The 22,970-nt window shown below is 37.0% G+C and overlaps 1 protein-coding gene across 1 annotated transcript in view; it reads right to left on the bottom strand.

The window, feature by feature from the left end:
• Positions 1–15,501: 15,501 nt before the first annotated feature.
• SEMA3E (semaphorin 3E) overlaps positions 15,502–22,970 on the bottom strand; it is a 279,112-nt gene continuing 271,643 nt past the window's right edge. The window contains exon 17 of the mRNA XM_068972992.1: positions 15,502–15,954. Within this exon, the coding sequence (XP_068829093.1) occupies positions 15,502–15,954 (453 nt within the window). The remainder of the gene's footprint in view (positions 15,955–22,970) is intronic.

The raw sequence follows: 22,970 nt of genomic DNA, 5'->3' as shown, positions 1-22,970 counted from the left end.
TTCAAGACCAGAAGACTTCAATACTGAATTCTACCAAACAGAATTAATAGCAATCCTTCTCAAATTATCTCAAAAGTTAGTAGGAACTCTTTCAAATTCAATTTATGAGGCCTGTATTACTGTGATAACAAAATTAGACAGGCACATCATAAGAAAAGAAAATCATAGGCCAAAAAATTTCTGATAAACATAGATTCAAGAATCTTCCAACAAAATATGAGAAAACTGAATTCAATCATCATTTTAAAAGGATCATACATCATGATCAAATGGAATTTATTTTGGGAATACAAGGAGGGTCTAACATTTGCCAACCAGTCAGTGCAATACACCACACTAACAAAATGAATAATAAAAGTCTTATGATCAGCTCAATAGATGCAGAAAAAGCATCTGACAAAATTCAACATTTATTTATGATAAAACCTCCCAGTAATGTGTGTATAAAGAAAGAAGTTTTGAATCATATTAAAATTTTGACTTTGTATATTACATGCATATATATGTTTATACATATGCTTAGAAAGCAATTTTGCTTTGGTTCATTTAAGAAAAACACACATGAGTTTTTGGTGCAGTATTCCCACTGGTTTGCTAAGAATAAAAGGTATATGTATGTAAGAGCTATGAAATATGAATTTTATAATTTTTATGGACTCTACATATGAATTAAATGAATATATATATACATGTATATACACACACCCACACACACACACACATATATATTACACAAACACATACACACAACATGGTGTATAGGCTGCATCTGGGCCACAGATCCTGTATGGGGGAATTGACCTGACTTTAAGAAACTGGGACAGAGAGTGCTAACAAAATTCCTACTTCTGTGAGAATCTGTTCATAAACTGAGGCAGATCTGAACCTGCAGGATGTTGACTTCATGAGAGCTTCCTTCATGAAGGCAGGGAAGTTCTCAACATGAAATAAAAATGAGTGGGCTTTCGGCATGTCATTAAGCATTTATTTTGATTATTCATACCCCAAATGTTAATGTACACTTACTATTTAATTCTGAGAGAGTTTTATAGAGAATGCATGTCTTGAAAACAGCTTTGAAAAAGGCAAGTTTCAACATCTTATGACATAAAAGAATAGCTGTAATTGGAATTTTTTAAAAATTAAAATACATGTTTTACTTTCCGCTATTTCAATCTTACATCTCCCAGTACAAGCCAATTATGGCTCCAAGGCGGATAAGGAGGGTAACCTGTGCTCTTTAGCTTGATGACAGGCTTTAAAACAACAAACATTATAAAGAAATAAGATGGGTAATTCCTTTGGTTCCTGTGGCAGCCAAGAAAGTACCCTGCTCAGAATCCTCTGAGTGAGAACCAGATGCAAAGGGTACAGTCAGTTGACGGCCTCTTGCTAACATCCGGTCCCAGGGCAATTTGCTCACTGAGTGTGGCAGGGAAACTCAGAACTGGTTATTCCTTCCTGAAAGAGAACTCCCCACTGGGTCGCCTACAACTTCCTCATAGGTATATCACATTCAGAGATTCTTCCTTCCAAATATTCCTTCCTTCCCCCATCTCTTCCCATAAGTGGCAGACCTGTGTCATACTCAAAATATTTACCTGGCTCCTTCTCCTTTCTCTCACTTTTATTTTTCAAAAGCATTGCCTTCAAAGATTCCCTTGCAATTCTAATTCCATCCTGGTGTCTGTTTCCCAGAGGACCTTAACTGACTCGGCTCCTACTGAAGTGCTAGGTGGGAAGGGACATCTGTAGGACATCCTACACTTCTTCCACAGTGTAGGAGAGCTTCTTCCATGCACTACCGTGGCCTAGCATCAGGCACTGACGAGAAGAAGGAGGATGTTATGCAGGGCCAAAAACAAAACTCATCCATCCTGGTCTAGAGGAGTGTGGACGGGAGTGAGAGTTGGGAAAGGCTAGATGTGAATAACGTGTATGAACCTATTGGGAAAGGCACTCTGCCAAGGGACATAAGACCTCCTGCATGTTCCTGTTGAGTGTGGCAAGAATTCAAAGCCTTGACTTTTCTTACCTAGATCATTTCTCAGGGTTGGATTGGCAGCAAGCAGCCATAGGGAGGATGCAACGTATCACTGCAGAACAAAGACAAAACTTAATATAAAAAGCAACAAATTTCCCCAAATCAGTCATTTCAGCAGTGAATCAAACCCAGAGTGGATTTCAGTATTTACCTGAAGGCCACTGTGTCACCTCCATGGAACTTGGGGGACAAGAGAAAACAGTGCTGACACCATACTCGTGCTACTCTCTGTTATGAGCAGTAAGTCCTTTGTCCCTTATCTAGGGATCTTGCGTCCTGTGATAGTATCTATGAAAATAAAAGAGTACCTCAATAAGTTGTGAAGTGAGGAAAAATGTCAGGCCTTGACACCTTTTCCCTTTCAATTCCTCTAAAATGCCAGAGCATACAAAAGTGGATAACAAGAAGAGGTCACTGTGGGTAAAATAACCCACATCCTACCTGGAAGAGTTAGGGGATGCTACAATATAAATGATCCTATACTAACCTGGGGCTAAGTCTCACCAAGAAACCTGGTGACGCAGTGAGAGATTAGGTAAACAAAGCCTAGACATCAGCTCACAAACTACACAGGAGTCTCCACTGAACACATGGAGTTGAATAAAACTACCAAAAAAGGAAAGAAGTGAAAGAGAGTCAAGAGTGGCATCCAGCTAACCTCCTAGAAAAGGTACAGTGGTACTAGAGGTGGATGATGTGGGCTAAGCAGTTTTTGAGGGGCAGAACCAGATTCCAGTGTAACTCAGCTCCAGGGGTTTGGGAGGTGAGGTTGAATCATCAAGGTTTTGGAAAAAAAAATGAGTTATTTTAATAGCATAATAATTCTACTGAAGACTCTAGGAGCCCAAGGACATTCTTAGGCACAGCTTGGATATGAAGACATGTACATTCACAGTGACACAAAATCACATGTCTTCCTTCCCACATAGCCTTGCACCACTTCTGCCTGAGAGACCTTGAGTGGAAGATAGCCCCCTGAGAGACTGAGAATTAGTGTCCAAGAAGGACTGTGGCTTATCTATAGGTCTGTCACTGCCATTTCATCAGACAAAAGGATAATAAAAAGTGCTCAAGTGTGTCTTTATCTATTTCTTTTCTGAAACCTGGATTCTCAGAGCTTGTGAAAAGCACATGGGTTTGATAAAGACAATAAAGAAACCAGTGTTTTCTGCATATCCAAGTTGTAACTGGAGTACAGATCTATTTTATTAAGTACCAAGAGTTGAGTGTAGCAAGGTAAAAATATTGGCTCCATATATTTGGTAAGTTTTCTCAATTGTTATATACCATAAAACTCACAAGACAATGCAGTTGCCTTGGATGTCAAGCTAAGGAGTTGTGGCTTCATTCTGTACAAAGAATAGAGTCCTTGGAGGGATTTTTAGGAGAGTAATAAGCTTCCCTGGTAGCTCAGCTAGTAAAGAATCCACCTGCAATGCAGGTGACCTCAGTTCAACTCCTGGGTTGGGAACATCCCCTGGAGAAGGAATAGGCTACCCACTCCAGTATTCTTAGGCTTCCCTGGTGGCTCAGAACCCCTGGTAAAGAATCTGCCTGCAATGCAGGAGACCTCGGTTTGATTCCTGGGTTGGGAAGATCCCCTGGAGAAGGGAATGAATGGCTACCTATTCGAGTATTCTGGCCTGGATAATGTCACGGGCAGAGGAGCCTGGCAGGCTACAGTCCATGGGGTAGCAAAGAGTTGGACATGACTTAGTGACTTTCACTTCACTTCGCTTCAGTAAAAGATTTAGTGAGGCTGTTTGGAAATGTTCCTTCAAGTATAAAATGTATCAATAAACCTATCTATATAGGACTGAAAAGAGAATGACAAGGGAAGGAGATTGATAATAACATCTGAATTGGGGGCAGTCCCTTGGTGCAAAGATAATTTTTAACATAATGCAGAGTCAGCTTTGCACTGTACCAAATACAATATCAACCACATGCCTCAAACAAAGTGGATGATGGACAGATCAACGTAGCACATAAAATAGTGATCTCCTCAGGAAAGTGCCTCAGTCTTTCATTTACGAATCCTCTGAAAACATCCTGTAGTTTTTTTTTTTTTCTGTATCATAAAATAAATACAGTTTTAAGATCTCCTATTTAGAAATGCTCTGACTGCTAGTCTACATATAGATGTGACGAACCGGAATAAATAAATTCACAGTGTTTTAATGTGTGTACTCACTAACCAGAATTAATTAGTTGCAGAAATGAGACATTCTCACATTTAAAAATAAATTCCAAGCTAATTTTCAGTTTGTTACCAAGAATATATCTGCAATATCACTCCTGATAGAGTAAAAGTGTTACAATAAATGCTCATTTATGGACAAATTTTAGGAACTAGTTTATATTTGACATATTATTCTATATATTATAATGAGCTGATTAATAACAAACATGACAACCGAATATACATTGAAAATTTTAGAAGGTGATTTTTCAATAGCATATGCTAGTATTAAGATTATTTTGCATACAATTACATCTTTGAGGAGTTGAATGACTTTTTATGATGATGTAACATAGAAAGCTCTGCCCAAAGGTATAAGTTGCATTTTTTGGCATACTAGTTTGGTTACTCAAAAAATGTACCATCCCTAAGGAAATACTGTTGAGAACAATTATTGAATTATTTTGAAAGTCACAAGAATCTTTTAAATCAATATGTCCCTGAAAGACTTCACTTGAGTTACTAACTAGCCTGAACTCTGCTTTCTGAGATTTAAGGCCACATAAAGCAGAAAAGAGGAGGAAGAACCACTGGTTTTTGAAAGCTTAGGAACTGTGCACAACCATGGACAATAAACTTGAAGGGGACTGTAGAAAGCGTTAATGTTTACACCTTTTCCTGAATAAGGAACCAAACAAATATAGGGAGAATTGTATAGAAAGTCATCTTATCTCCTATTTTCATCTTTCTCACTCCTTAGGGTGCACATTTCTCCTTTGTTACTCTAATTTTTCAATCAAGGCCTGAACTTTTCCTTAGAGCATTCCATTCTAAAACGCCAAATAGCTTGTTCCTTTTCTCCCTTCACTTCCTGCTACCACCCCCACTCCATCAAAAATGTCATTTTAATATTTCGGATGACTCTAGGTGGCTGACTGACCTACCTGATATCGCTGATGTTAATTCTACTTGGTCTACTCAGTTCTACAAGAGTTACTGGCATTTGTAATGAAGGTGGCTTGATACATCATTCTTTATTTGACAGCGTTCTTAAGACTTAAAGGACTTTCGTCTATATGGAATGTTATACATTTGGGGACAGGAATATACCATTAAGTCTGGTAGGTTAACCTGATTCAGTCAAACTAAAGATTTTATAGCTGACTGACTTTATCAAAAGGTGCAAAGACCATGACAAGGTGCTCAACATCACTAATTTATTAGAGAAATGCAAATCAAAACCACAGTGAAGCATCACCTCACACAAGTCAGAATGGTTTATCAACAAAAAGCCTGCAAATAACAAATGTCAGAGAAGTTGTGGAGAAAAGGGATACTGCATATGCTGTTGGGAATGTGAACTGGTGCGGTCACTATGGAAAACAGTATGGAGGTACCTTTAAAAACTAGAAATAGAGCTACCATATTATCCAGCAATTCCACTCCTGGGCATGTATATGGAAAAAATGAAAACACTAATTTGAAAAGATATATGCACCCCAATGTTCATAGCAGTACTATTTATAATAGCCAAGACATGTAAGCAACCCAAGGACCCATCAACAGACGACTGGATTAAGATTTGGCACTTTCACAACAGAATGTCACTCAGTCATAAATAAACGATTGCAGCAATGTGGTTGGGCCTACAGAACGTTATGCTTAGTGAAATAAGTCAGACAGAGAACGACAATACGGTGATATCACATATGTGGATTCTAAATAAATGTATATGCAAAGCAGAAACCGTCTCACAGTCATGGAAAACAAACTTGCAGTTACCAGAGGGAGGGGAAGAGGGGGGAGGAACAAATTAGAGGTATGTGTTTAACAGGTACAAACTACTGTATACAAGATAGAGAGACTTCCCTGGTGGTCTAGTGGTTAAGAATTTGCTTTCCAGTGCACGGGATGTGTGTTTCATCCCTAGTCAGGGATCTAAGATCCTACATGAAGTGGGGCAACTAAGCCCAATTGACACAACTACTAAGCCCACATGCGCCGCAAGGAAAGAGTCAGCAAGACACAATGAAGATCTTGCATAATGCAAGTGAGATCCTGCTTGATGTGAGGAAGATCCCGTGTGACACAAGGAAGACCCCGTGTGACGCAAGGAATACCTCGTATGATGCAAAGATCTGTGACGCAAGGAAGATCTCGTGTGTGGCAACGAAGAGCCTGTGTGCTGTAAGGAAGATCCCACGAGCTGCAACTGAGACCTAACATGGCCAAATAAATAAATACTTTTTAAAAAATCCCCCCAAACAAAATACAAATGCAATAAAGTTTTACTGTAAACCACAGGGAATTATGCCCACTATCTTGTAGCAACCTATAATAGGATATAATTTGCAAAAATATTTAATTACTGCTCTGTACACCTGAAATTTACACAATATTGTAAATCAACTACATTGCTAAAGCTATAAAATTTCTGAATAAAAATAGTTGAAAAAAATCTTAGCGACCTTGTGCTTGGCAAAAATTTCCTAAGTTTAATGCAAAAAACTTGGAATGTCAATAAACTGAACTTAATAAAAACCATCTGCTGCTCAGAAGACAATAAATGAAAATGCCCCCAAACTGAGAGAAATATGTACAAAATTTATACCTGACAAAGATCTTATATCTAAAAAATATAAAGAACTTACAACTTAAAAATGAGAAGTCAAATAACTCAATAAAAATGGGTAAATTATTTGAATAGTCATGTCCTCAAAGAAGATATAGGAATAAAATATAAGGACATTAAAAGGTGCTTCAACATCATTAGTCACTGAGGAAACACAATAAAAACCACAGTGAGATACAATTGCATACCTGTTAGAGTGACTACAATTCAGAAAACTGATAATTTCAAGTGTTGCTTTCCAAAATAATTGTAACTCTCAGATACTTCTTATATTCTGAATATAAAATTGTAAAATTATTTTGGAAAGTAATTTGGTGGTTTCCTTAAAAGCTAAACATATACCAACTACCTTATATAGAATTTCCACACCTAGGTACCAAGAGAAATAAAAGCTTATGTCCAGACAAAGAGTTGTACATGAATGTTCAAAAGACTTTTATTTGTAAGAGAGAAAAACTGAAACACCCAAAATGTCCATCAAATTTTTGTATAACCATTATAGTGGAATATTACTCAGTAATAAAGAAAAACAAATTACTGATACACTTACCAAACTGGAAGAATCTAAAAATATGCTAAGTAACAGAAGCAAGATAAATAGAGGACATACTATATGTTTCCATTTATATACAGTTCTGGAAAGTGCAAATTCTTCTACCACATTAGAAAACAGAGGAGTGAGTGGTTGCCTTGGCAAGGATCAGGAAAAGGAGAGAATTAAATTAAAAAGGAGCATCAGGAAACATTGGGGTGGAATTCATCATTATTTTGATGGTGGTGGTTTCACAGATGTATGCTTGTATAGAAGGTCACCAAACTATACATTTTAAATATGTACAGCTTATTTTACAAAACTATATATCAATAAAGCTCAGAAAATAGTTTATTTTTTTATTATTTTTTCCCATTTTTAATTTTTTTTTTAACTTTAAAATCTTTAATTCTTACATGTGTTCCCAAACATGAACCCCCCTCCCACCTCCCTTCCCATAACATCTCTGTGGGTCATCCCCATGCAGCAGCCCCAAGCATGCTGTATCCTGCGTCAGGGAAAGGAGTTTGGCCTTATACTAAAGAATCTGAGTTTTCTACAGAAGACAGACTACAGAGAACTATGCAGTTACATAGTTGTATTGCCTAAGTTATGTTGCCTGTGGGGGATCAGGAAAGTGAGTGTGCAGAAAGCATTCCAGGAACTTTTAGAAGGGATAAGACCCCAGGTAATAGTTAGGTGAACTAGGGTAAATAGAAATAAATACAGCAAGTAGATAAAGAGAATAGGAGGGCATGAAGACTGGACAAAGTTAACTCAAAAAAGCATGCAGAGTCAAGTTAAGGGATTGGAGCTTTATATCAGCAACGCAGAAGTCAGTGAAGTAGAAGTGGGACAGGATCCAATTCGTGCTTTAGAAAGATGACTTTGGCTGCTGGGTAAAGAATGCACGAGAAGGTGGCAGCAAGCAGGGAGACCAGAAGTTAGGATGATGATAAAAATTCAGGAGAAAAAAAAATGGAGGCTTGAACTAAAAGGTAATAAACAGGGGAAGAGTTATTTATATAATCACTATAGAAAGAAGCCCTCACACATCATCAGGGGGCCCCAGAGTTCCACTTCTTTGGCTTTCATGTGAATATTGTTTAATTTATTTTCTTGTTTGTAAGATCTATAGATGACTTCTGCTTCCTCATCTGTCATTAAAGACACCTGGTTCAAAGAGGTTTTATTTTTCACTGTTAAATGAGATTATGCTTAGAAAATATTTATCACTTACCATAACAATTTATGAATATAAAATATTTGTTATTATTATTTTCCCTAAAATTCTACCTTCACTTGACTTTTCCATAAGCCTTTTAGGAAATATAATTGTCAGTTTATCATTCTCACTACACTGGTAGAATATTATATACAGCCAGGAGAAGGGGACGACCGAGGATGAGATGGCTGGATGGCATCACTGACTCGATGGACATGAGTCTGAGTGAACTCCGGAAGATGGTGATGGACAGGGAGGCCTGGCGTGCTGCGATTCATGGGGTCACAAAGAGTCGGACACGACTGAGTGACTGAACTGAACTCATTCAGTGTCATCTATCAATTATACATCATCTTGGTACTAATAGAAAAAAAAACAATTTTTTCTAAAATTCAAGGTTGAGGTTATTATCTGTGTACTTCATATTAGTGTTTTCTAGGAAAAGCTATGTCTTTGATTTTTGTATTTAAAAAAAAAAAAAAAGAGTCCAGAGAATGGGATAGAGCACATACATGGTAAGATGGAGACTCAGAGGGCAAAGCCAAGAGCCACAGAAGAATATTCCCAGGCCTTGAAACCTAATAGAGGTTTCCCAGCTGAACATACAAACTGCTCTGGACTGGTGACTCCATTTTTGTCTGCCATTTTCTCCTTGTTTAATCCAGAATATCTGTAGAGTATTACCCTATGCCTGACCCATCATTATATGCTGGAAGCATAAGATTTGTTCCTTTAGTTTCACAGGACCACAGATGGATAGGAATTGCATCCCAAAGGGTAAATGATGATACACTAAGAGCCTTACTAATACCTGATTTAGAAGCAGGTGAGAAGACTGAGGACTTCTGAGCTGAAACTATAACAGGATAAGGCATTAGAAGACCTTGAGATGGGGTAAATGTATATTGCATTTGAGAAGAATATGAATCTTTGGAAGCAAGAGCGCTTACATGGTCCTTGAAATAAACCCACACCCTAATCCTCAGAATCTGAAAATATGTTGTTACATGGCAAAAAGAACATTAGCAATGTAACTAAAATTACAAACTTTAGCTGGATGGGCCCAATCTAATCACGCAAACCCTTAAAACAGATATTCCTCTAACTGGAGGCAGAAAAATGCAGCATAAGATAAAGACAGAGAGGGTCTGATTCTGACAAGGACTCAGTAGCCCCTGCTATTAACATGGGGCCGGGCAGGGCAGTCCTGGAACCACAAGGAGCAGAATTCTCCTATTTGCCTGAATGAACTTGAAAGTGGATTCTTCCCCAGAGCCCAGGCAGCTGATACACTGGTTTTGAACTTTTTAGATCCTAAGCAGAGAATCCAGCTGAAATACTTTGTGCCTGGACTTCTGATTTATGGAAATCACATGATAAATTTGAATTATTTTAAGCTGCTTTAAAAAAATGTAAAATTAAGAAATTCTTTAACGATTCTTTCAAAATAGGTTAAATTTATCGAATGCTCTCGAAGGGATCATCTTGTTTGTCACTAGCTCTTTTGCTTTTTTACTTGAATATTGAACTTATACTTTTGTCTTCCCCTTTCCCCCAAACCTATTTTATGGCACAAAGAATGCCCTAACCAGATTGCTATAAGCCAACAGTTTCAGTTGCTTTTCACTTAGCTTCAGGTATTTTGAAATGTCTTGGAATATTGGTTCACAGGCTCCTTTTGCATGTTTCTATTTCTTTCTTTTTTTGTTAAATTACTTCTTTCTTTCTTTTCATGTACCAGCTATCATTGTTACATCATTGTAGCTCCTCCGAATCAAAGTGTGGCCTTTTTAATGTCATCCTGACCAGAAGTCCCAAGATTCATATTTAGAAGTACTTTTCACAACATTCCAAACGCTTGAAAAAAAATGTTAAAGCTACACTCTTGTTGAGGGTCTTAGTACACAGAGTAAAATGAAGATTTGGACTATTTCCCATGAAAACATACTCAGAACAAATGAAGTTCAATTTTATTCATTTACATAACTTAATGGCATTCTTAAGCAACTATCCACTGCCTGGCAGACATTTTTTGAATAAAAAGATGGGTGCATACTTTTGTTCCCTTTGAATAACAAGTGTGAGATTTCTAATCCTCACAATTGTTTCCCTGCTTTCCCTCAACTAACGACTGAATATATATCTAAAAATCCTTTTCAATGGGTTCATCAAATACTTCATTAAAAGTAGGTCCTGTATTATATATACATGCAAGTGTGAAACATGTATAAACAGTTACCATTAATGGTAAGAGAGTGCTCGTACCACAAAGCTGCCAGAAACAGTGTTCTAGATTGGTGCCAAATTCTTCCTCTAATACAGTGGAAATAACTACTTACTGATACAATAAATTTGGCCTTCAGAACAAAAGTCCCAAAAGGAGGAGTCATTTAACATTAAATCTCATTAAATGACCTCCCCAAGTAAGTAAGTAAGTAAGTAAGTGTTAGTCGCTCAGTCGTGCCCGACTCTTTGCAACCGCATGGACTGAAGCCCACCAGGCTCCTGTGTCCATGAGATTTTCCAGGCAAGGATACTGGAATGGGTTACCATTTCCTTCTCCAGGGGATCTCCCCAACCCAGGGATTGAACCCGGGTCTCCTGTACTGCAGGCAGATTCTTTACTGACTGAGCTACAAGGGAAGCCCAAGTTCTTATGAAATTAGCAGTTCAGTTCAGTCACTCAGTCACGTACAACTCTTTGTGACCCCATGGACTGCAGCACGCCAGGCTTCCCTGTCCATCACCAACTCCCAGAGCTAGGGAAGACAGCAATTTAGATACAAGTTGAGGCTTGCAAAAATCATAAACATCCAACCAGTTATCATCTTAAAAGCATTCATTTTCCAAATCTCTTACCTGGATGATGCAGCTTTGAAAGGAATTTCTGGCTACTGGTCCTAGAAACACGGCGTGGAATGCACAAATCCAGCTGTTGCAAGGCAATGAGATGAGCCCTCTCCTTCTTAGAAAGTTGACTTATACATTTGAAATGAAAGTGAACTCAATTCTAGTCTAAATTCTTAAAAATGAATGCTCGTCCAGTATTGCATGTTTACATTCAGGCTTGACATTATTATGAAAGTTGGGTTCAACAGAAAAAAACTTAGAAAACACTCCTCAGACAACACTTAAGGGTTTCACAAATATTTATTTCTTTATCCTCTAAGTTGAACTAAATAGAAATTATACATAATGGTACAAATTATGCAGTGGACATTGGCAGATTCATGTGACAGTCAAAGAGACCCATTGTCAATGGTCTTTGCAGCTTGCCACCATGTGGTACTAAGTCTCATAGCTTATCCTCAGTGAAAAGAAACAATATGGCACATGCTGTTATGGATGCAGGCAAGCAAATGAAAGGAAGTCATGTAGACAAAAATACCCTAGTACAGTCCTCCAGCTTATAACTAAGCCATTTAAACACAAACAGAACACACTCAGTTTATAATGAAAGCCAAAAGATAACGCTATCTTCCCAAGAAGAATAAACGTACCAGCTTAAATAACATACTACAATCAAAAGTGTTCATTGGAAATCAATTATTTATATCTGATTCAAATGCAACAGTTGTTGGCCTGAAAAATGAGCACTGTTTATGAAGAAGTAATTCAACGTGATTCTCTGCGGTAAGAAAAAGAACATCAACTCCTTACTGTCATTATGACTGTGGCACTTTTTCCTGGGATCTCAAATACCTATTCAAGGCTAGGTAATATTTTTAATATTTTAATGTATCTGTCAAGCTGAAGACAATGCATTTTAAGGACAACAGCTGCTGTGTTTGATTCAAGCTTAACACAAGCACTCAAAATGATTTACTGTATTTTACAAATTTTACAAATGTCCATAATCACTATGAGGATTTACAAAACCCTATACCCTATACTAAATATTAAACACTCGATAAAAATCTCCTAAGTATTTAACTAACTTTAGGAAGGAAAAAAGACTCATATATATATATATACACATATATATGTATATAGAATTGCCACTTACTTAGCAGGCAAAGACTTTCTGTTCCCTTTTTTTTTAGAGCTCGTATTAGTGTTTGCTTCTATTTTTAATCTCTGTTTCTCCAAGTTGATAAATTTGCACTGAAATATTCAGTAATAAACACAAAAGAAAACATTAACAATATAAAAGGCTACATGTGTAAGAGACCTCGCAAATCATAAAGTAAATTCCATTCAAGTTATAGTCCTTCTAGCTAACAAATCTCCATCTTTAGCTTAACAGGCGACACAGGACTGAAAACTGAGGTGCACATGATCTTATGCCAAAGCCCGTTCTATTCACAGGTCGTCTCCCTTCCCAGAGAATATCGCGGAGGACATCTGGAGAAGCAGGAGACTGACTCGCGTGGAGATGGCCCTTAGGATTCTCACCTGGGGGTTCCTGGGGGGCATGATGTCTGGGGAAAATGTGCTGGGGCCAAGCTGGGTGACTAAGTATGTGTCCTTCCTGAGTTCAAGAAAAGGGGCATAAAGAGGACCAATTCACTTGTGATTTTCCAAGTTTGCACATTTCTCAAAGGAGATTCTACATTTGATTTCTACTGGTAAACAGAACAAAAGGCTAAATATGTTTTGTGGTAAGTTTCAGATTCTCAAGAAGGACAGGACAGCATAGCTTGTTGGTTTGTCTTTTGAAAAGGCAGTATCTTAAAAGTGTGTGTGTGTGTGTGTGTGTGTGTGTGTGAGACAGTATACCTGCACTCATGTATGGGGGAGAATACAGGAGCGAAAAAAGGGTGGGAGAGAGACAGAAAGTAAGAAGATGGAAAAAAAAGTATATATGAAATTCAGTCCTCTCCCTAAATTGTGAACTTGGGTCCTCAAAATTTTCTTATCAGGCTTCTATGAGTTAGCATTTTAAAAAGGTTTTTTTTTTGGTCTTATTAAAATAATCATCTCATTTTAGTTGAAACAGCTTGTAGAATCATTTAATTTTTAAGATTTATATAACATAAAATTTATTTTCCTGTTTTATTTCTTCAGCTACAAAATATTTTAGTTTACAATTAACATCATTGCTCTCATTAACTGCTTTTGGGTGTGTTATTGAGATGAAACTGATAGCCACTTATACTCTAGCTGCCTTAATTAAAAAAAAATGTGAATACAGGAGGAAATCCTACTTTCCCTTCTCTTGTGTTAATAGAACAATATTTTCAATGGTGCTTTGCCTTATCTGTTCACTTTGAGTACTGCAGACACAAAATTTGCTAAGGACCCTCTGATCTGGGATTATGGTTCTCTTTCTCCACACTGGGTAAGCCTTCATTGAAACACATACAGCTTACCGTTAAGACAGAAATGGACAGTAATGACCTCCAGTGGATTTTTAGGTAAATAACAACTGTGCATTTCAGAGAATGTTAATTTCTAATATATTTGTTTCCTTTAGGACTTTTGGAGCTTGGCAACTTATTTAATGAACTTTCCAAACTTTCTTAAATTTATTAATTTTTGAATGAAATTGCAAACCTTCACATTATCAACTATAGCCTACAAGCTAATTTTTAAAACTGACAATAATGTCATTCAAACTTAAATTTAAATAAATATTCCTAATTATTTATGTTTAATTCACTTGCATTTAGTTTTAGTTAAATGAAAACTCTCGGAATTTCATACTTTAGAAAATTAACAGCTAAATAAAATAAGATAACAAGCTTTAGGAAATAATCATTTTCAAATATAAAAACCTCTGATAATATAAGAAACAAGTAAACATGCTCTAAACATCTTGGTAGTTAATTGAACCTCATGAAACAACTTTCCTATTTAATATAAAATTAAAAGGAAATATTGATATCTGAGTGCAGAATATTTTACTTTTTAAAAATAAAACATGTTTCTGGAATAGCTTTTAGATTTCTGGGAAGATCATTTTTTTAAATAATCTTTACAATTTAAGTTTTCATAGGGCTTCAGTGCTTTAGTACCTTCATTTTTGGTTTGTGAGGTAAGAATTATTCATAAACATTATCTTATAAGAATCACATTTTTACTTGTTAGTTTTTTTTTTTTTTTTGAAAATGACCTAAATGTGTGTACTGAAAAACTCGTTCTAAACCTTTACTGGACAATCCATAGAATTAAAAAAAGATGTGAGAATATACCTTTTCTACCACAAGAGGGCAACAAAAATGTTTTCTGTCACTCCATCTGTCGACATTCTTTGCTGTCTTTGAGATGTTAGGTTAACTTTCTTCTTTCTACCCTGAAGTGAAATTCAAAGAATGTGTTTTCATTCTGAAACAGAACTATTGTGAATCTGGTTTATTATTAAATGTTTTAGGAAGGACACAAGCCTCAAAGTGACCATAATTTTTCTTTCATAGTTTACAATAATTACAACAGACCTGCTTCATAAAACTCATGGCTTAGACAACACTACTACATTAACTCTTAAAAGAGTACAGATTGTTCACATGAGAATGTTAAAGTATGTGATTATCTATATATTTTACATTGTGGCGGAAAGGCAAAATTCATAAAGATTAAAACATTTATTTTTGCCATGATTATGAAAATGTCTAATTTTTCAGCAATATTGCATTAATTTTAAGAGTAAAATAATAACTGCCATGGAAGAGCAGCCAGCTACTCAAAGCTACAATTATGGTCATCTTTTGATAAACAGAATGTGAAATCATTGAGCAATCCACGGTTTTCAAAAAAAATTAGTTAATTTTATGTGAGGTTAACCAGTCAAATGAGTATATAGAACAATTTATGATATCACCTCTATAGTCCTTTCTATATTACAGAAAACTCTTTTTAAGCAATGCAAAGAAAGTATATGGTTTCTCTCTTTTTTTTTTGTTTCTAAATATAAATTTTTCAGAAGCCAGTAGAAGATTTCACCCCATCAGGACTCCAGTGCATGCCTTGGCAGGCGATAGTGCTCAGTTTTGGGACGGAGCTTCTTTTCCTGTGGGTTGGCATACTTCCACTTGGACGGGGACATTTTAAGCTTTTTTCTCTTCTTATCTGTGCACCATACCTTCTCACAGTATTCTTCCACTCTCTGGAAGTTGCTATAACCAATCAGCTGCAAGAATTCCTTGTACCATGGTTTTGTCCCACGTGGGATGATGCTCTGGGCAGGACAAGGCATCTTATGAAGTCTATCGTCTTCAAAGTCTTTGTTAAACATCTCCTCCACTCTCTCCTCTTCCACTACCTCCAGGGTGATTTTACGGATGGTGTGAACAAAACTATGCTCTACAGTCTGGCAAAAATAGGTCCCAGCATCCATTCTGCGTACTCTTAGGAAGAGTAAACCGAGGTCCATCTTAACCACTCTATCATCTGTCTTCACCTGTACAAGAACAAGAAAATCAAAGGCACTGAAGTATTATCCAGGAAATAGAATGCCAGCTTATACCTTTCCACTATCTAGAAATTTTTTTTTTCATTTTTGCAATCATATGATGAAATTCTCTAAGTCATAGGTACATAATTATATATTATACATATATTATATAATGAATATATTAACTATATAATATATTATATGCACGCTGGATCACTTCAATCATGTCTGACTTCTTTGAGAGCCTATGGAATGTTGCTCACCAGACTCTGTCAATGGGATTCCCCAGGCAAGAATACTGGAGTGGGTTGCCGTACTCCTCCAGGGGATCTTCCCAACCCAGGGATCAAATCTGCCTCTCTTTTGTCTCTTGCATTGGCAGGTGGGTTCTTTACCACTAGCACCATCTGGGAAGCCCATAATATACTATAAAAATGTATATAACTTATGTTAATATTGTATTTACATTTTCATATTTTAATACATACATATTTATTTTATATTTATATTGTTATGCTATATATAATATAAATATACAGGAGAAAGAGGCTAAATAATTACATTAGGCGTGTGTGCATGTGTGAACATGTGTGTCTGTGCACACATGTGTTTGTCCTAAACTTATTTATATTGAGATCACTTCATGTCAAAGACTTAGAGGTAATTTTACGTCAATATTGTTAAGAGCAAACAGAAAGGGCTTTTTACCCAATGATTTCCATTACCCATTAGAAAAAACATCCAGTTCAGTATAGCAGTCAAGCTTTGAGTGTAACGAAGACCTGTCAAATATAATTTTTCAATGGCAAAATAAATGCAATTTCTCACATTATTAGCTCAGAGGTTCTTATGTTTCCCAGATCACAATGATCAATCTATGAGGCCCTGTGTTGGGAGAGCTGTGATATCCACACTCTCTCTCCCTATCAAAAAGAATCCATCCATTCATTAATTCAGTGAGCGCTTCCTACAATTCTACCAGGCTGTCCATTTAACAGACTAAAAAATAAACAACAAAAGTCCAGATTCTGCTCTGAAGAACCTCACAGGTCTAGCAAATATTAAGTCTGCATATACCTTCAGCACTCAACTATTTTCTTTTCATGTTTGTGACATAATAAATTATATTATTTAGTGGTAAAAAAATATAGACATTATTTCTATTGGAAAATAGTTATAATTCAGGGTAAGAAGAGCACAGTAAGGCTTTCAGTAAATAGCTAATGTTTTACCACTAATAGCCATACTAGTGAGTGAATGATTTGACTTTAGACAAAGCTAGATTCAAACACTGGCACCACTGTCTACTAACTGTGTGGTCTAGGGGCACTGATGTGTATTTTCTGTGTTCATTTTCTCTGTAAAGGAAGTAATAATTCTAATGAACTTGAAGGATTGCTGTGAAGTTTAAATAACACAGGTGAGAATACTGTGTACAGAGCTATGAATACTTACCTTTACCTTTTATATATACAGACATACTTTATTGTGGGTTTCACTCCAGATGACCACAATTAAAAAGCATATCACAATAAATAAGTCACACAAATTTTTGGTTTCCCAATGCATATACAATTTATGTTTCTACTATACTATTGCCTATTAAGTGTGCAATAGTGTTATGTCTAAAAAATAATGGATATACCATAATTAAAAGCATTGTTAAAAAAGTCAACTGTCATCTGAGTCTTCAAAGAACTATTAATCTTTTTGCAATAGCAACATCAAATATCACTGATCACAGATCATAATGTTAGCTAGTTAGAATAGGAAAAAGGAGTCCAGAATGGCAGTGGCTAAAAGACAAGGAAGGGAAAAGCCCACAAAAACAGAACAAAAGAAAGTCTATAGACAGGAGCGAGGACCTCAGGTAGAACAGACAGCACTCCTGGCTAGCCCAGTTTACCCAGGGCAGGCCCAGGGGGAGGAGAAAAAACATAAAAAGAGGAGCCAAAGGGCTGGGGCTCTCTTTCTCTCTCACTCATTCTCTCTCTCTCTCTCTCTCCTCTCTGCGTCTCTTGGGTCAGCATGCCCTCATGCCTTGAGGATGTATTTTCCTTTATTTTCTAAATAAAACTGAGCTGTAACACAGAGCTGTAACACTGATCTGTCCGAGAGCTGTGACACGGTCTGTCCAACGGCTTTAACACTGGTCCATCACTTCAAATTTTTGTTGTGACAAGGCAGAATCGAGGAAATTACACACTGCCTCAACAATAACAAATACAGTAACAATGAAAAGTTGGAAATATGGTGAGAATTATCAAAAGGTGACACAAAGTGAGCAAAGGCTGTTGGAAAAATGGTGCCAACAGACTTGCTCCACATGGGACTGCCACAAACCTTCAAACTGTAAACAACACAATATCTACATAATGGTAACAAAGCAAAGTCCAATAAAATGGACGCCTGTCCATTCCTTTAGCTAAAAACAAACTAGTATGTGTTTTCACATGGCCTAAGATCCTATTACGATGGGAGAAAAGTGATTTGCAATACACTGGCTGACTTCCCCTTTGAGAACAGACAAAACACATTAACCTTTGCCAATACAAGAGGGGCATGCAAAGCCCCCCTACCACTTTGGCAGGAAAGGCCATTACCACAAGCACAGTTTTTGTCCCAGTGTTAGATCAGGGCAAGACCTGACAGGCTCAGCTCTCTCGAGGCTTAATCAGTTCGGGCACAGCTGAGTGGCAGTGGTAATCCTCATGTGTGATTACTCCTGTGTGCCCATTTATATAATCTGTGAATAATGTAACAGATGGTATTAGTTGTATAGTAAGAGACTATAGGGCTTCCCTGGTGGCTCAGTGGTGAAGAACCTGCCTGCCAATGCAGGAGTCACAGGTTCAATCCCTGGGTCAGGAAGATCCCCTGGAGAAGGAGATCTTCTTGCCTGGGAGAATCCCATGGACAGAGGAGCCTGGCGGGCTACAGTTCATGGGGTTGCAAAGAATCACACATGACTTAGCAAGTAAACAACAAAAGAGACTGCAAGCCAAATAGGATTGGCTATTAAATGATAAATTACAAGGGCCCCAGCCATTATTCTTTTCAGCCATGTAAGGTCCATTATTCAGCAGCTTCATAGTGACACAGGTGATAAAAGGGGCTCCTGGAACCCTTCACAGGGGCTTCCTTGACATGTCAGGACATGATACATGATGGTGGTGGACAGGACATGATAGCCATTAACTCAGGAAGTTCTCCAGTGATAAGCCAGGAAAAGCCCTCAAACCAAACCATTTTCACTATATAGAAACTTTTTGTTTTCCTTGAGAACGTATCTTTTTCATCTGCCACAGAAAATAACTCAAAGGACTCTGTGCCACTCTGCTCATCTTCCCCAGTCCTCTTGGCAGTCTTCTTGACCACTATCTTTTTGCACAAATTCATGACCTATGGAACCTAGGTACGACCACACCATGTCTCTGACAATAAAAACTGTCTCTGAAATACATCCTCCACTGCTTTTAACTTAGTGGCTTCCTTGGACACAGATGGACTTGACTCCTTAAATGTCTTTTGTCCTGTGTGGTACATGCCATTATACTGGTGCTCTCCTTGGTCTTTCTGTTGATTTTTCTTTCTTTCAGAGGCATAAGCCTCTGTCCTTCCTTTATCTCACATTTTATTTGCATCTGTTGATAATTCTTCTATTTTCTCATTTTGATCAACTTCCCTAAGATGGTACATCTTACACATAAATAGTCCATTATTTTGTGTTTCTTATTAATTATAAAAGACTGACCAGGGCTAAGTATATGACAATTCACTAACTATAGTTCAGTGTCTTTCCACACAAACTGCACTCCCTCCCATTTATGAAATTCTCTCTTTCTGACCATATCATTATTATTTTTGAACCTACCCTCAACTGCAGATCATTTGTATGTCACTCTCATTGTTCTATCTGTATATCAAATACATCAAAGTCTCACCAACATTTCTTCAGTGCTGACCAGCATAAACATCCCTTCCATTTCACTATTTTTGCTACATGTTAGACTCTCCTGTTTCATGACTGTTTTTTTTTTTTTTGACCTTATCTCATGTCAGTCACCCCCTGCCAAATCCTTCTTTCTGTTTCCACTTTCATGCCCAACTTGATTCTGTTTCAGGTCCTGAAAGGACTCCCATACAACTGGCTCCTTCTCATCCCAAAGAATGAACTAAATGTCACCTCTTCAGAGCTCTTTTTAACACCTCAAAGTAAAAGTATCCTTTCTCCCTTAATATCATCATTTCACCTATTACCATTTATACATCTGAGCTTGCAACATTACCTGCAAATACATAATAGTCCCATAATTAGTTTTCTTTTGACTGGTATCTTTCCCCTTTATTTGAACATATGGGTGGATGGTGGTTTAGTTACTAAGTTGTGTCCAGATCTTGAGACCCCATGGACTATAGCCCACCAGGCTCCTCTGTCCATGAGTACCATTTAAGTCTTCAAAGTCCATTCCCTTTTGTAACATTACTGACTTAGAACTTATTCAGACTTTATCGTGTGTCTGGCAGCTCATACGGTAAAGAATGCCTGCAATGAAGGAGACCTGGGTTCAATCCTGGGTCGGGAAGATCCCCTGGAGAAGGGAATGGCAACCCACTTCAATATTCTTGCCTGGAGAATTCCATGGACCGAGAAGTCTGGTGGGCTACTATATTCCATGGGGCCATGAAGAGCTGGAAACGACTGAGCAGCTAAACACATTGAGGAGGTAAGAAATGCTCAATTAACTAGATGTCACCTTTCTAGTTCTTTATAGGAAAACAGTTTCATGTGATGTTTCTCACTAGCGTTGGTAGAAGAGGTACATTTCAGGAGATGAGTGAATTTTCTAGAAGGATTTCTCAATGTGTTTATTTTTATGATAATCAATATAAATTAATAAACTATATGGGATCATGTGGAAGATCAACCTCCTGGTGAATGTTTGTGTTTATCATTGATTCTGAGCCATTTTCAGTGCTTGAACAGTTTCCAGCTGCTGAGAACAAAGCTGGATTTAATATGTTAAAGATACATTCCAGCCAAATGAAAACCAAACAACACCCCATGTACTAATGCACATAAAAAATTTTGAACTCACTTGAGAAAAGTGTGGGGGGACTGAGTAATCATAAGGCACAAGGTGTTATGGATAGATGTTTTACACACATATGGGTAGCCCGTATCCCATAAACTATTCATGGAGATACCTTATTTCAGTGGAAAAAAAAAATCATTACATCAACTAAACATTTAAATGATGCCTACGTTTGTTTGTATTCCATTTGTAAATTTATCTTCAGTCTATATTCGAATGAAAGCTATGAGCTTAAAGAATGCATTTCCTATTTCAGTCTTGTGAATATTTAATAAACATTATAAGTCATGGTAGCAGCCCAAGAAAATGTTGTACTGTCAAGGGCAGGTGGTGGTGGGGGTCAACCTATACAATACTAGAAACGAAACTTCCACGCCTCACAACTCCTGCTGTTCTTGGCCTGTGTACTGCCTATTTGCTTCCCATTTCTAGGTCTTATTCTGGTCTTAGTGTTTCTTTCTTTCCATTAGTTGAACTCCTTTCTGTTGTTCACTCATCCATTAAAAAATTTCTCTCTAGGCTTTAGTTTTCCCTTCTTAAATGAATATTCTCTTCACAGCCCATGTAGAGCTGTCTCTTTGTAACTCAATAAGATTTACATTTGTAGCATACAAACTGGTATTTTTATTCTTCTTCAAATTATTTTTCCATACAATTTTTATCTCTTTAAACATATTTTAAATTTCAAAAGGGCAAAGGCCTATATCTTAATCATTCCAAACATTTTTGAGTGCTCAGAACATGTGAAAAATGAGAACATACTAATTAGTTCACAGTGTACAAACGTACAAGGCAATAGGGGTTACCAGTAAAGATAAATCCAAAAGTTATTCACTTTTTTAGGTAAGTTCAATAAGGATTTGGATAGAGAGAAAGCAAGCATGATTTCAGGAACAGTTAGCAACTAATGAAGAAAGCTATGCTCCACAGATACAATAGGAAAAACAGTTCCAAGATACAGTTTTTTCCTGAAAAGAATCAGCATATAAACATTATCACAAATATGATCCTTTGTCCCCTCCCCACCACACTTCTTATGAGAATGAATAATATGTGAGAAAACATGAAAGTCATCTAGTTTAGTTTCTGGCATATAGCAAGCAGTCTATGAAAGTATTTTAAAATAAAACAAAACAGCAAAAATATAAATAAATACAAATATTTCATTACTGAATAAGAAAGAGACACATGTACCCCAATGTTCATCGCAGCACTGTTTATAATACCCAGGGCATGGAAACAACCTAGATGTCCATCAGCAGATGAATGGATAAGAAAGCTGTGGTACATATACACAATGGAGTATTACTCAGCCGTTAAAAAGAATTCACTTGAATCAGTTCTGATGAGATGGATGAAACTGGAGCCGGTTATACAGAGTGAAGTAAGCCAGAAAGAAAAATACCAATACAGTATACTAACACATATATATGGAATTTAGAAAGATGGCAATGATGACCCTGTATGCAAGACAGGAAAAAAGACACAGCTGTGTATAACGGACTTTTGGACTCAGAGGGAGAGGGAGAGGGTGGAATGATTTTGGAGAATGGCATTCTATCATGTATAATATAATGTAAGAATTGAATCGCCAGTCTATGTCTGACGCAGGATACAGCATGCTTGGGGTTGGTGCATGGGGATGACCCACTGAGATGTTATGGGGAGGGAGGTGGGAGGGGGGTTCATGTTTGGGAACACATGTAAGAATTAAAGATTTTAAAAAAAATAAAAAAATAAAATAAAATTGTTGAAGAGAGACAAAAAAAAAAAAAAGGAAGAAGTATTTTCATGTTTTTTCTTCCAATTCTGATATAAAAATCAAACGTTTCTTTCATAGTCAGAAACCCAAGTTTGAAAAACAGTTCATTATGTATCCATAAAGTCCAGACTGGCTCAAAAATATAGAAGCACAACAATTACAAT

This window comes from Capricornis sumatraensis, chromosome 5 (assembly GCF_032405125.1).
Source record: "Capricornis sumatraensis isolate serow.1 chromosome 5, serow.2, whole genome shotgun sequence".
NCBI classification, from domain to species: domain Eukaryota; kingdom Metazoa; phylum Chordata; class Mammalia; order Artiodactyla; family Bovidae; genus Capricornis; species Capricornis sumatraensis.
The sequence above is the reverse complement of the archived record's forward strand: the minus strand, read 5'-3'. Positions and strand labels throughout refer to the sequence as shown.